At 50.0% G+C, this 14,550-nt stretch overlaps 1 protein-coding gene across 1 annotated transcript in view; it reads right to left on the bottom strand.

Moving 5' to 3' along the window:
- Positions 1-14,550, bottom strand: part of LOC149363920 (uncharacterized) — a 120,987-nt gene that overhangs the window by 50,053 nt on the left and 56,384 nt on the right. Inside the window, exons 4-7 of the mRNA XM_089573900.1 lie at positions 5,935-5,990; positions 3,713-4,669; positions 2,525-2,605; positions 792-929 (exon numbers count right to left, since the gene is read on the bottom strand). Coding sequence (XP_089430026.1) covers positions 792-929; positions 2,525-2,605; positions 3,713-4,669; positions 5,935-5,990 — 1,232 coding nt within the window. The remainder of the gene's footprint in view (positions 1-791; positions 930-2,524; positions 2,606-3,712; positions 4,670-5,934; positions 5,991-14,550) is intronic.

Below are 14,550 nucleotides of genomic sequence, written 5' to 3'. Positions count from 1 at the left end.
GATTCTTTTTTTTTTTTTTTCACGAGCAGGGTCTTTGATGCTGCTCAGAAGTACTGGTTCGTTCCAAATTTCAAAGGCGACATTGAATGCATTTTGCAGCGAAAGTACTTGCTAAGACACGGCAGGTTTAGAATCACGGATGCGTACATTCATCTAATGCGCGTATAATCAGACTGTGAGAAAAACGCGTGATTACTGAACGACAGAAACAAGAAACGTAACAAAAACACATGAGTCGGTACGGGATACTTTCCTAATATGTTTGTGAAAATACAATCCAAGACGTTCTCAGTTTTATAGGCCGCAAATGTGGAGGCAGTTTTTATATAGCGGGAATAAGAATATTAGAGAATTAATATAGGCTGGCGACGGAATAATTCGGCCAGAAAGAGAGAACTGCCGCAATTTCAATGAAAAAGCATCCAACGAGTTTTGCTTATTAGCTATTTCACAACTGTCATCGTCCCTGAGAAGGGGGCTGCTAATTATCGTTGCATGCATAGACAATCTCTTTCAAAAGTAAAACGCCCAAAGAGTTTGCTCCTAAGCCACGTAGTAAGGTTCCTGTACTATCCGTGGAAGCCCTAACTCTTGAAGGGTAAAGTGAGAACGGGCGTTCGTCTCTTCTTCAAGAGTATGTGACACGTAACGAGCAACGCAATACGGCCCAGAGGCGAACCGCTCGGGCTATCTACTTTTAGCAAATACTGTATCTGTCTGAATGGCGTGGTCTGGAACCTGACAATGCACGAGTGCAAGTACTTATTATGTCTCTCTCTCTCCCCTCTTACCGCGTCTTTAGCGGGCCCCTTGGCCTTGTGCTGTTGCTGCTGCTGACGATGATGGTCCTCGTGTTGGCGGACCATCTGCAACCTGCCGTTTTGGCGCCGGAGGGACACCAGTTCCTCCAGCAGGATGCGTAGCGACACCTGCGCGTTTACCCCCATCGTATTACACCAGCATGTGTGCGAAAACTAATCAAAGGTCACAAGGGTAGACGTGCAGGCTAGTTAGTGAACCATGATTCTTTAAAACAGCGCAAAAGACAGGGACACAGGACTCAGCGCTGTGTGTGTGTTTTCTATCTGTGTCCCTGTCTTTTGTGCTGTTTTAAAGAAATAATCAAAAATGTGCAGGAAACTCAAAAAGAGGAACGTTGTCACAAGTGAGGATACTGACGCAAGCACACAAGAAGCTACTACGGTGTACATGGGAAGGGAAACTGTGTAGTGCAATGTCTTGAGTTAAATTTCAAGAGAAAAAAATTGGCTGTGGTTTAGCTCTGGTTAACCCTAGTTGAATTGCAAAATCAATTGAGCGCCTTGTCTCTTCCTCGCTTCGTTCTTTCCTTGTTGCCTCTCTTTCGCGCTCTCCATAACGACTAGAATCCACTGAGGTGAAGCGCATATATATATATATATATATATATATATATATATATATATATATATACCCCCGCGAGGCGACACCTCCTCTCCCGCTACCCCAGCGGAGCACATCTGGTGGGGCGAGCGGTGACGGCAGCGCCATCTGTTAGAGCGCGGCTGCGGCGTTGCTAGGCAACGGCGGCTCAGGGTCGTTCGTGGGCCACGGCATGCGGCTGAAGTGCGACCACGCGACGAGCCGATCTGGCTGGCGTAGTGTTGCTTTCGCAACCAAAAAAAAGGTGGCTGATGTCGTGGTTCATCCGCAGTAATAACATGAAGACATCGTTTCTGGAAATACTGAGAAGGTAACAGTTTTGTTGTTTTCTAAAGGGTTTTCATGGGTGTTCTCTTGCCTTGCCTTTATGTTAAAAACTTGCGCCGAGAAATCAAGAAAGACAAGACGCTTAAAATTCATAAGTAATAAGGCTTGTACATGTCTTCCCATCATCAACGGCTGCGTGGATGAATGTCAGTCAAGCATGTGCATCATACGCGTGGTACACAAAAAAAATGTGAAAGATAAGCGAAAAGTGTGTTAGCGCGGGTGCTCATACCCAACAATTCTTGGCAAATGCATTTGTTTAACGGGAAATAAGCTTTCACTATAATAATCAGTATATCCGCTGATCTCCCGTAGGCAGGCTTGCATTTTTTTTGCTATTAACGTTTTTTCTACCACCAAAAGCATTCCCCATCGGTTTTCTATGGTAGTCTTCTGCTCGACGCGAGCGATGAAAAAACTTTAAAAGACCGACAGAAAGGAAGAAAGAAAGAAAGAAAGAAAGAAAGAAAGAAAGAAAGAAAGAAAGAAAGAAAGAAAGAGCGAAAGAAAGAGAGAAAGAGAGAAAGAAAGAGAGAAAGAAAGAAAGAAAGAAAGAAAGAAAGAAAGAAAGAAAGAAAGAAAGAAAGAAAGAAAGAAAGAAAGAAAGAAAGAAAGAAAGAAAGAAAGAAAGAAAGAAAGAAAGAAAGAAAGAAAGGACCATTACGTTCAATCTTTTCATAACAGTACCTTACACTTTTCCAATATTCAAATTTTTTGCCGAAGAATGTTGGACATGATTCCATAGCAGCCGTCAGGGGCGCGGGGCCAGACTTACCTCGGCCGGAAATGTGCAGCTAGATTCTCTGCCAAGGATCTTTTTGGTAGCGCGAGCCAAGTCCACCTTGAAGCTGGACAGCTGAAGACAGATAGAGAGAGGAGGAAAGATAAGAATGGAGGATAGAAGCAGCGAAGAAGCTTGCTCACAGGCGACCACAGACAAGCAGTTACATAAGCCTCGACTTCGTAGTCAGTCGACCTAGTATAGCAGTAAGGATCTTTTCTGTTTCGTTTTCACCGACGGCAAACAAACGGTCTTCAAGGAACATTCACTATAGGCTTCTAAACGGCGTTGTCCAACCGGATCAATAAGTTTCAAGGCACTCGCTTCGGAACACGTGATTTGTAGGCGTCAACAGTCGATTGCCTAAGAAGCGAAACTTGTGGTCGTTGTACTCTTTGCGAAATCAGAGCCGTACAGAAAAACAGCAATTAATCACCGCAACAGCATTGAATGCATTCAAAAGACCTTTAAACTTTGCCGCGAGAAAAGTGACGGGAACGAGGCAGAGAACAAGAAATGGGGCTTTAAAGGCGCGCTGAGAACAGATCCGTTTAAATTTTTGTTCTCCGTGAAAATTGCTTGTGTGGTGCTTTTTGGTAATGCTGATGCTTTTTTCTTGTAGTAAAATTAATTCGTTGCTTACAGGAATTAAAATATGGAACAATGTTTGTTTTTTTTAACCAATCGATTCGAAGTCGTGATGTCAACACCGAAAAAGACTCCGTGCACTAACCGGGCCACCATTGCTACCATGGCGCCGGTAAAAGATGAAGCTCAGAAAGAATAAGTGAAACAAAAATTAAGGGAAAAGATCTGACCAGCGATATAAGCAACACAAAAAGCATTGACTGACAGCGTTCACCTTATAGCTGCCTCATTATAAAATGATTGGTTTGGTTTGGTTTGAGGGGTTTGACGTCCCAAAGCGACTCAGGCTATGAGAGACGCCGTAGTGGAGGGCTCCGGAAATTTCGACCACCTGGGGTTCTTTAACGTGCACTGACATCGCACAGTACACGGGCCTCAAGAATTTCTCCTCCAAAGAAATTCTAGCCGCCGCGGCCGGGATCGAACCCGCGTCTTTTGGGTCAGCAGCCGAGCACCATAACCACTGAGCCACCGCGGCGGCTCATTATAAAATGAGAAGACGCGAGAATTGAGCCTTTAGCGACTATCCCATACCTTGTTCTGGACTCTCTGCAGCTCCTTCCTCACGGCCGCCTCCCTGGTGAGGGCCTCCCTGTTAAGGACCTGCAACTTGTTGTTGTCCAGCTGAAGCCGGCTGAGGCGAGCCAGCAAGTGACTCTCCTCGGCTACGCGCCGCTCCACGTTGGCCACCGCGGCGCAGCAGCCAGAGGGCGCACTGCACGCGTCACCACCGTTAATCACCATTCTATCACAGTCTTTACCATCACCGTCGTACACGCAGGACGACTGAACACTCCGCTGCCCCCCAGCGCCGCAGGCGCTCACTGCATCTTCCCTCTTCAGCGCGCCATCTTTGAGAAGAAGGTCGGCGGCCTTAATCCTGTTGGCCGCTTCGGCCTGCACCTCGAGGTACCGCATCCTGAGCTCCTGGTTGGCGATGACCTGCTTGCAGCTGTCCAGCTCTCCGCTCATGCTCGTGTACTCCTGCCAGAAGTTAGCGAACACTTGCTCCAGAACGCGGGCGTCCGGAAGAGTGTGGGTCAGGTCAGCGTGCTGACCCTTTCCGACTAACTGGTCCCCAGTGTTGCTCATGCTAGAGTCTATCTTCCTTATTTTGGCGTAGATGCCTGCCAGGGTGCGCAGGAGTTCCCTGTCGCGGGCGGAGCAGCAGCGGGGAGGTTTTGGGTGCAGCGACCCGGCAGCGACGACGACGGTGTCCTCCTCACCCGAAGACGAGGACGTGGCGGCCGAAGAGGCCGTCCTGTAGACGGCCACGTCCGACTCCAGACGCGCCACTCGGCCCCGTAGCTTGTCGTTGTGGCGTCCCAGCTGCGCCAGCGAGGCCTCTCGGCGAGCCAACTCCCGGTTGGCCTGGCGGAGCAGCTCGGACGTCGACTCCAGCTCACGCTCCAGCCTTTCAACCTTCTGGAAAAGGCTTGCCGTCGCAACGCTGCCGCCGTTCTTTGCTGGAAAGTTGGCGGTGGTGCCGTTCTGCACGCCGAAGGTGACAGGAATTCGGAGATTCTGAAGACCTTGCCCGACACTAAGCATAAATGACCCAAGACGCCGAAACGAACATCAACGAGACACAAACACTTGAGCGCAACTAGCAAATGTAATCTCAAAAGTTAGCACAATGAGTACTTGTCTATAGAATAGTTCCCTGCTTGCTTCCAGTGGCGTTAGGAATTGACAGGCCGCGCACTCCGGCAAAGATAACACAAGTGGAGCTCGGAGGCTGAGGAAAGCGGCATGTGTGATACTTGTTGCAAGCAAATTTTATCGCGTAAAAAAGACAATCAAAACTCTTGATGAAGTTGTGAAAAAAGTGAAGAAACAATGGGTTTCATGCGATGCTGAGTTTCCTTGTTTTCACAGTACGTAATTCTCTGCAGTTCCCGCTAATTTTTGCGCGTTACAAAACTGCTTTGAGTTATCGCCAAGGCTGCTTAAAAGCTGATCCGCTTTCTGTACAATGGCAAATGACAAGGCACTGAAGACCTAGAACAGTGCGAAAGCACAAACTGCGTTAGCATGCCACCGTGGTCAGAAAAGAAATCAGTCTGGAAACCGAGTACTACCTTGCACTTTCGTTAGTATTCCTCAGACTATTAGCATTCGCAGTGGCAGTCCTCACCCTTGTTACGTGCTCAAAACTCTGATTGACCCCCCCCCCCCCCCTCCCTTTCCCCCTAGGTCACTGTTATTCGATCTCATCCATTTACTATTCTGAGCTAGCTTCGCCACATAGCATCGAGGCCGCGCGCAGTGCCGTGGCTGTTTTTGCTTGGAACGACGAGGCTACGAGGCGACGGCAAAAACAGCAAAGCAGCGACCAAAAAAGCTATCCAGCACGAGGGAATAGAGTTTATAACAATAGGAGTCTGAACGCTCCGAGCTATGCACTCACTGTTTCTTTCGCAGTTCAGCTTTCTTGCAAGAGTCGTCAGGACTGAGAAAAAGCCTGCTTGCAGGCTACAAACGCTAGCTGATTTGATTCTTCTAAATGTTTCGGCAACGTCGTAGAAGGTGAGGCACATTTTGGAAGCGCAGTACCACTTTGAAGTATTCTGGAGAGATTCTCGTAAGCGATGCACCTAGGCCTCGCGAAGTGAACGTTATCTGCGACCCTTATTCTTTTATTTTCTCGATATGGTAAATCGAGGCCGCTACGTCGACCTTTCATTCCCCCATTATAACCCCAACAGATCATTGCCGACAGTCTTGCAAAGCTTGGCCGTACTTCCACAGCTTACCTCGTTGTTGGAAATTGCAGACAGCTCGCTGAAATTTTCCGATGTATGGCTCGAACCTGCAATGAGGAAAACGAATTCCATCTTGCTCCTTTATGCATTTTTCGCATAATTAGAAATGTCGCATAAAGAGCGATTTTCTTAACGCTACCGTGCCGGCCATAAATGTTACTTAACTATCTTGATTTAAGCTCGAACCACCCTTGTGGCTCGATTTCTATGGTGTTCTGCTGCTGATCTCAAGGTCGCGGACTCGATCTCGGCCACGCCGGCCGTATTTTAATGTAGGCCAAATACAATAATACCCATGTAATGTGTGATGTCAGCGCACGTTAAAGTTCCCTATGTGGTCTAAATCTAACAGGAGCCCTCCATGTACGGCGTCCCTATAAACTAGTTCGTCGCTTCGGGCAGTTAAACTCCGCAATTTACAACTTTAAGCTCCGGTATGGGTGCGGTGGAGATTACTCTGTGTTTTGACGTTAGATCGCAAAGAAGTTTCAATAGGGAGCCCTAAGTGCGGGATGCGGAGCGCCACCCAAGATTATAAGGGTAGTAAAACGTGAGCCGCGCCCTGAGACAGTAGCATGCCAGTACGTACCGTTGCAGACAAATAACCTAATACTATGATGGGACTAAGAAAAAGAATTGAAAAAAAAAAAAGACTGCAGAATATCCTGGGCAAGCCACTCACGACCTCCTTCTGGCGCTCCAATATGCACTGTAGGTGCAGGGTACTTTAATCTTGGCCTACTCACCAACTACCTGATTACGTCTAATTATGCTATCTGCTAGGCGAACTGTCGGGCACCTGCCACATGCTGACTCTGCTTGAGGTGGAGAGAAGGAACACACCATTCAACTTCTGTGCGTTGCTCGAAAGCTGGACAGTCACGGTGAAAAGGTGAGAAGAGCGAGCAGTGGACACGCAGACAGCTTTTTTGTAGCGAAAGCTACACTACTATAGCTGGGACGCATTTCGCCGTGAGCCTCCGAATTACCTTGAAACAGCCTTGATATAAGTCATGGCTAGGGTTGCTACGCACATACACCTAACCGTGTGTGGTCTACTTAGTGGACCTTCAACTTTTTTCTTTAACCTTTGACCTTGACCTTTGATCTTAAAATTTGACCTTGAATTTTGACCCTGCAAGCTGTCGGCAGAGGCAGTAAGAAAGCCACGTGGTAATCACCTTGTGTCACGTGATTCAATTCATAGTTGTGACGTCAGGTATGGGGTGTGTATAGCCAGAGCTGTGCGCTTAACTTAGACGCTATTGGAGAAGGACAGCGCGCTTAAGAGTCCTTCTACGTGTGCAGCCATCCATGCTCCCTTCGTCAGGCTGTGGTAATGGCGTCAAGATCTTAGTCTTTGGCATGGACCTGACCATCGATCGGTCTTTGTCTCCATCAAGCCAATCGATGAAGACGAATAAGCGGCTGCAAAGTAGTGAGGGGAAATTAAGGAACAATAAAAGATGTACCAAAGCTAAACCATGTTTAATCATGCTTATGTAGCATTCGCTACGTGAAACGTGGTTCGGCAGAGTTGAACCGCTGCATTTTTTTTTTCATCAAGTGAGAATTCAAGCTTTCGAAGCTCAACACTGTTTTCTCAAGGCGACCAGCACGAGCATTTAAAGTGTTCACAATTCATTAGCGCGTTCTCCGAGGCGCTGGGCAGCCAAAACATAAACGTGCAGGAACATCTCGCTTTGTTCCACACCTCTCCAAAGTCAGTGGCAATGTCATTAACGCTGCCTTCCTCAAGGCCTTATGAGAAGAACATGACTGTGCGCACAAGGAGCCGTTGAAGCCTGGAGACGAATTAGTAGCGATCAGCGGCTCCCTCTCGCAGATACCGCCACCACTTCCTCGTGTCGGCAGAGAGCAAAACTTCCCAAACTTCATCGAATGCTCACTACCAAGAAAAACTCTGGCTCCTGTTACCTCTTCCGATTCGCTGCTCAGCAGGAGATGTTCGGCAAACATCAAATCCATGGCAGACGACCTCAACAGCGACCAGAGATGAACGATGGGCGGCGATGCTGTTTGTCGTCATGCGTAAATGACTGCGTCGTATGCAGAACACAAGCAATCTCGAACGTTGTCAGCAAGCTTATAGCTGTTAGTTTGGTTTATGGAATTTAACGTCCCAAAGCGACTCAGGCTATGAGAGACGCCGTAGTGGAGGGCTCCGGAAATTTCGACCACCTGGGATTCTTTAACGTGCACTGACATCGCACAGTAAGCGGGCCTCTAGAATTTCGTCTCCATAGAAATTCAACCACCGCGGCCGGGATCGAACCCGCGTCTTTCGGGTCAGCAGCCGAGCACCATAACCACTGAGCCACCGCGGCGGATGCAAGCTTATAGCCGACATGGGGCACTTCATTATAAAAAAAACAACGCCCGGCTCAGCTTCGGGTGATTGTCACATTAGTTTATTTTTTTTTATAGAAAGAAAAGCATTGTTTTTGACATACGGGTGAAAAATGTTCAGCGGCATCTCTATAATATCGCACCTGTGCACTCACCATGCTTTTTTTTTTTCAGAGTGCGAAACAAATACGCGTGTGTGCTACATGCGCAGCTGTAGTTCGCAGTAATGTAAGACAGTGCACTGATTTATGTCTTCTGCTGGGTCGTTTTCACCGAAAATTTGCAGAGAGCCACGATATCAAAGCACAAACTCGCTGCAATGCGAGCAGCACTTCCGCTCACTTCTATAGTATTCCGCAGCTAGAAACAAACAAAGGCGGTCTTCAGCCCGAGTCCCTCAAAGGCCTAAGACCGCGCCCGTGTTAGCACGCGGGTATAGTGGGCCGCCCTCAGGGCCTCCGGCGGTAGCGGAAGTCCATGAGCGTATGGTACATCGTGATGAGTCCGAGGAGGACGCAGAAGACAACCAGCATGAGTACCGTGGACCCGCTCAGGTTCATTGGGCCGAAGACGGGCGCAGGTCGGTGACCGACGATCCTGGCCGTTGTCGCCGCCGACGCTATGCACACGCCATCCACGTCGTCGCAGCTCTTGCCGCAGACGCAGCGTCCGTCCCTGCATTCGGCGCAGGGCCCAGCGCACCGGGCCGGAGGGCAGAGATCACCCAGGCGCGCCATCGGCTCGCACAACGGCCCAGACGGCGCGTACGAGGGACGGCAGGAGCACACTCCGCCCTGGCACCAGGAACCCTTCGGTTCGCACTCGTGGTCGAACAAGCACAACTGGCCAAGCTTGGCAGGAGCGAAGCACACGCCGTGGAAGGGGTCGCGGCGTGGGAACGACTCGACGCAGCGGCACTCCAAACCCTCGGCATTGTCCGGGACGCAGCGCGTGCGCTCCTGGAGGCAGAAGACGTCGCATGACTCGGCGCTCAACGACGTCACCGTGGAGTAGTTGGCGCTCATGCGTGCCCGTGCTTCTCGACCGCCGGGGCCGAGTACGGTGCAGTGTACGGTGCCGTCATGCGGACTCGGGGACCGGAGGCTGAGCAGGGAGTCGCGGACGTACAGATCCCGGCCGTCGATATGGACGCTCAGCGAGCGGGCGCGCGGGCCGTAGGACACGCTGACTCCGTCCGGGTGATCGACATGCCAGTGAAAGAGCACGGCATCCTGGGCGGCCGCCGAGCAAGCGAAGAGCAGCGGCTTGTCCACAGCGTTGAGAGGTTGCCTCGCCACTAGACGGTAGTCGGGTACGAGGCTCATGTTGTGGTGGTACCACTCGCGGGGTTCCTGGGCACCCCCCGCCGTCGACAGTGCCGCGATAAGCAGTGCCGCCAACAGTCGCCGCATTTGTTATTGAATTGGTTAGTTGGCCTCAAATAAAATGGCACATACCCACTACGGGGGACTTACGATGACTGTCACTGACGCCTACTTCTCCTTCTTCTTTGTCTCTACCGATATGAGCATGCTGCCACTGCCGGGCGCGTTTTTTGATAGGAGGTAGCAATTATGCCGAAAAATGCGTGCGCAGGACGTTCACGTTGTATAGCCTACTTCGAAGGCGCTTCATTAAAATGGCAGTCGTCGTGCGGTGTCTGGCTATAGGTGGGGCTCTTTGCGTTACAGATTTCTCGTACTGCAAGTGGAAGTCACTTCTACACACGTTTTAGGCAGTCGCACAGTGGTACTCATTGCACGATCCAAGCTGGCTGTTTCCACTTTATACTATTATACACCTAGGAGTGACTGCGTGGAAGGAAAAGAAACACACAGTGCAGAACAAGAAAACGTACTGAAGAAACAAGCGTCCGAAGTGCAATTTAGAAATTTTAGAAATGTGCAGTCTATTTCGACGTCGACAACAGATGTAGGCATGAAATAAATTAAAAGACCGGCATAGTACATTCTATCGGACAACTCATAGATGGTACTATCTCCACTTTTGTATAGGTGTCGGCCCTATAGTTGTTGCTATCCTCAGGTTGTAAATGACGCATACCCTCTCTGGGTGGTGGTGGCGAAAAACATTTATAGTGCAATAAATATTTACAGAGAGGTGATTGGGGTAGGCCCTATTGGCCCTTTCCCCTAACAATACTAGGTGGAGCCCCTATTCCGGGGCCCCATTGGCAAGCAACGCCGTCCGCGTCCGGTGAACTAAGACCTTTTGGGTCTTTAGGTCCTGACAGCCGAGCAGGGCCGCCTCCCAGTCCTCTCTGGTGGGGTTGGGGTTGGGGGGGATAGATGGGTTTGATTGACACGCCCAAACCATGTGGAAGGTGTCAGCCACCTGCCCACAGAACTGGCACGCGCCATCAAAGGATGCGTTGAAATGTTTAAGTACCGCCGGGCACAGTACAGTGTTAGTAAGAATTTTGATGAGGAGGCGCTCGTCAGCGCGATCCAGTCCCTTACAAGGGGCCGGGTAGCGCCGGTGCTCCTCCTTGTAGTAATCGGTGATGTGCTTGAATGTAAGGGCCAGATTGTCTGATTGGGAGTAGGCGTCCAAGGACAGGGAGATAGCCCGGGGAGAGAGTGCGCGGGCGGCCTGATCGGCCTGATCGGCCTGTTCGTTTCCCTGGAGGCCCTGGTGACCGGGGGCCCAAATCAGGTTGCGTGGAGTTGGATCTTCGCATCGGCAGCTATATTCCAATATGCGCCAGGCAAGCGGGGGAGCCCAGCCCAACTGATTGGGCAAGACACAGGCGGTGACTGACAGGTGCGTGCTCAAAACGTTAAAAAATAAAATAAAAAATAAAAAGTTAATAAAACAATAATTATAGTTTGTAACTAAAAAGGAATGCTGGTTTGTTGATTTAAATAAACAAATCAAACAGGGTAAAACCGTTGACTGAAAGTGGGAACGGGGCTAAACGTGTCATGTTTGGAAGCTTTGGTTACAGATGAATTTTGAAAATGAGAAAGATCCCAGGATGGCAGCCGTTCCGTGTCTAAAATGAAAGTTTGAATAGCGGAGAGCACATTCGAACTTTCCTTTTGGTGGCTCTTGGTGGTTTGTAGTGTCGCCTTCATCGTCCGCTTCTTCGAGCTGGCCAGCGTGCTTGGCTTCACCGGCTTATTTCGTGGCTTGACGAGCGCTACCTTTCTTCCAAATTGACAGCGCGCTCAAGGTCCCTCGCTACTTGGCGTCGCACCACGTTTAGTCGCTCCTCTCTATCGCGTTGAGCAGTGCCCTCAGCGTCCCTTACTCCTTGACGCCTTGCAGTATTCGGTCACTCTTCATCCGCCTTACTGACGTGTTCGGCTGCATCTGCTGCCATCTCAACACATACAGCTACTATAGCAGACATAGTCGAACCCCCCCCCCCACACACTTTTCTTTACTTTTTTTTTTTGGGGGGGGGGGGGGGGTAAAATCTGCGTCGGATTCCCATCTACAAGGCGCTTCATATCGCTCTAAAATTATCTGACTACGTCACCCCTTAACCTAGCCCACTATCATCTCTCCTTCCCCACTCCGGCATGCGCCCTATGCCCAGAACCCTTCGCCTCTTCCCTCTACATCATTTCCCTCTGCCCGGCAGACCCTCCCCCGCGGGACCAAGATGACCTCAAGACCTGGGAGGACTGGGAGACCCTGCTGCGCTCGGAAGACTCGGCCGTGCAGACCATCGCCACCAGCCGGGCTGCCAGTGTTATGGACCTTAGGAACATAAACACTTGAGTGCAGTGGGGTCGTGCGGGGACCCTGGGACGTGCCCCGAATTCCTGTTGAAATAAAGTTTTCTCTCTCTCTCTCTCTCTCTCTCTCTCTCTCGTTCGGCTGCAAGACTACGGCTGCCGAGCATTTGGAAGTGCAGATCGGGGGCATGAAGGACAACGATGACGTCGACAAGGGCGATCAAGGTCAAAGCCCATGTGCTTTGTGTCAGTGCGGTGGGGGCTCCAACCACGGGCTTCATACTCAATTTGACCAACGATCATTTTCAACAACAGTGCGGTGGGTTACACTAATAGACAGGGCTTATAGGGCACCACCTGTATTTTTGGAGCCTTTACGGTACACGAGCGGTGATTTCGCGTTGGAGCTCAAAGTGGCGCCATCTGTTCGACACGAGCCGAATTTGGCACTTTCAAGTAGAGCTGTCTATACAACCATTTACCTTGCAGTGAAGGCTCGTTGGTCTGATATCAGGAAAAGAAGCTGTTCGTCTTTCTTCGGCATTGGTTCGACTCCCGCTTGCAGAAACGGGAAAGCTTCGTTTCCGCGGCGAGAGCCTTTTACGGAGCTCTCCCTGAGCCGAGCTTCAGTGTAAGCCGACGACACAGCAAGCGCGATGGTATAACCATCGCATGGCATAAGTTAGCGCTAAGAGGAGAAGGTTGCGAAATGTCGCTGTCATGTTTATAAAACCACCGAGGAGCCCGCGCCAACTGTACTTCCGCTAACGCTATGACCAAAGAAGCTCTCGCCCGCCGCCGCGCCCAACAGCTTCAAGCCGTCGTTGCCTTGCAATGCGGTTTGCAGAGCGGGAAGCCGATCGGCGCCGGAACCAGACTGAACATCGGCGTCAGGCACGGAACAGTGCGCAGTGAAGTGGCTCACGCCGGAAGTTTGTGTCTTAAAGGGCCACTGACCAGGGTCCGGACATTTTTGAAAAACAAGCCCACTGCATAGATGAGGGATAACCTCTGCAAAATACTAGAGCCATGCGCGCCCCGAAAAGCTGCGAAAATTCAAATCAAAGCCCGCTCGTTCTTTCCTTCAACAAAAACGGCCCCGCCCCACTACTCTGAACCCCGTTGACGTCATGGGGGGTTACTTTCGCTAAAGGCACTCCATTGGTGCATCGTTCTGACTGACGGGAGGAGGTTGGGCGTAGCCTTGGCGTCGCGTCGTCTGCACAGCGCTTTCCGCAGCGCCTTCTGTTCTGGCTCATGCCTACAAACCCGCATGAGGAAACAAAAAAAAAAACTGCGGAGGGAGCGTGCGGCGACAGCCTTGAACCCTAGCCATAAAAAGTAAAAAATAGTAAAGCTGAGGGAGTTGGTTCCCTCGTTTTTCATCTGCTGTGACGTCACGCATCACGTGGTATGACATGGAGGTCACGAAAGGTCAATGGTAACGACACAGCCGCGCACGAGGAGCTGGGTTGGGCTATTTTAGTATGCTTCGCATAAAATGAAAAGGTGGCTCGCTAACTGGGAATGACAAACAGATGTATGAAAGGATGCGCTCGCTAACAAGTCTAGCGAGGGACGAATACAGGCCGGTAACAGGGGTCGAGCAGTTTTGTTGCACCCCCAAACAGGAAGGGCAGGGAATGGAGTGGCGAAGGTGAAAAAAAAAGCTTCAAACAGAAAAAAAACAGCAACTGGGGAGAGGAAGGACAGATAAAAAAAAAAACGCGGCGAAACACCGCGAGGAGACCCAAAGAGCAAAACAGAGAGGGTGTTAGGAAACCCGCAACGCCCCCCCCTCGAACAGACCCAGTAGCAAAAACCAAGAAAAGAATTCTATTGAAGGCGGGGCCATGACGTAGTATGTGACGCACTCCACATACACTACGCCTCCGGCTTACATCGGAGAAGGAAGGGGTGATTTTGCCTTGCCGAGCCCACTCGACGAGGAGCGGGAGAGAAAAATTTCGAGGAGGGAATGGAAGGAGAGGAGGCTCGCTCAAAGAGAGGTAGAGAGTGTTTGCTTCCAGGGGGTGGTCACAGGCCCTTTAAGAAGCAAAACAAAAACTTCGCAGTGGCTGTTCATTTTTCTTTTTTTTGCTGCAGACAATTAAAAGAGAAATTTCGCTTAGTGACCCTGCTTACAACGAAACATGCATACAAATCTTTATTCTCGTTTGTTCGTGAGACGGTTCCTTAAAGAGGAGCACTCATTTCATTTACTGCATTTACTCATAAGGACGTGAAGGATCAGAGAAAAAATACCGCCACCATCTGGAAGACGTTGAAGTAACGAGCGTTAGCTGTTTGGTTTACTAGAATTGATATGAATGAGATTAAAGGGAAGTACACCAATGGAAATATGAATTTGTACGTTTATTTCCCCATATGATAAACACACTCACGAACATTTCACTTGTACATGTTGCAACGTTTCTACAATGCTTTTTAGATGGCGCTACAAGTCACCATGCGAGATGTGCTGTTTTCTAGTTTCTGCCACAGATGGCGCTGGGATCTCAGGGTGGTA

The sequence above is a fragment of the Amblyomma mixtum genome, chromosome 2, assembly GCF_055824585.1.
Source record: "Amblyomma mixtum isolate Tamu chromosome 2, ASM5582458v1, whole genome shotgun sequence".
Lineage (NCBI taxonomy): Eukaryota > Metazoa > Arthropoda > Arachnida > Ixodida > Ixodidae > Amblyomma > Amblyomma mixtum.
This window is presented reverse-complemented; position numbering and strand designations above follow the sequence as displayed.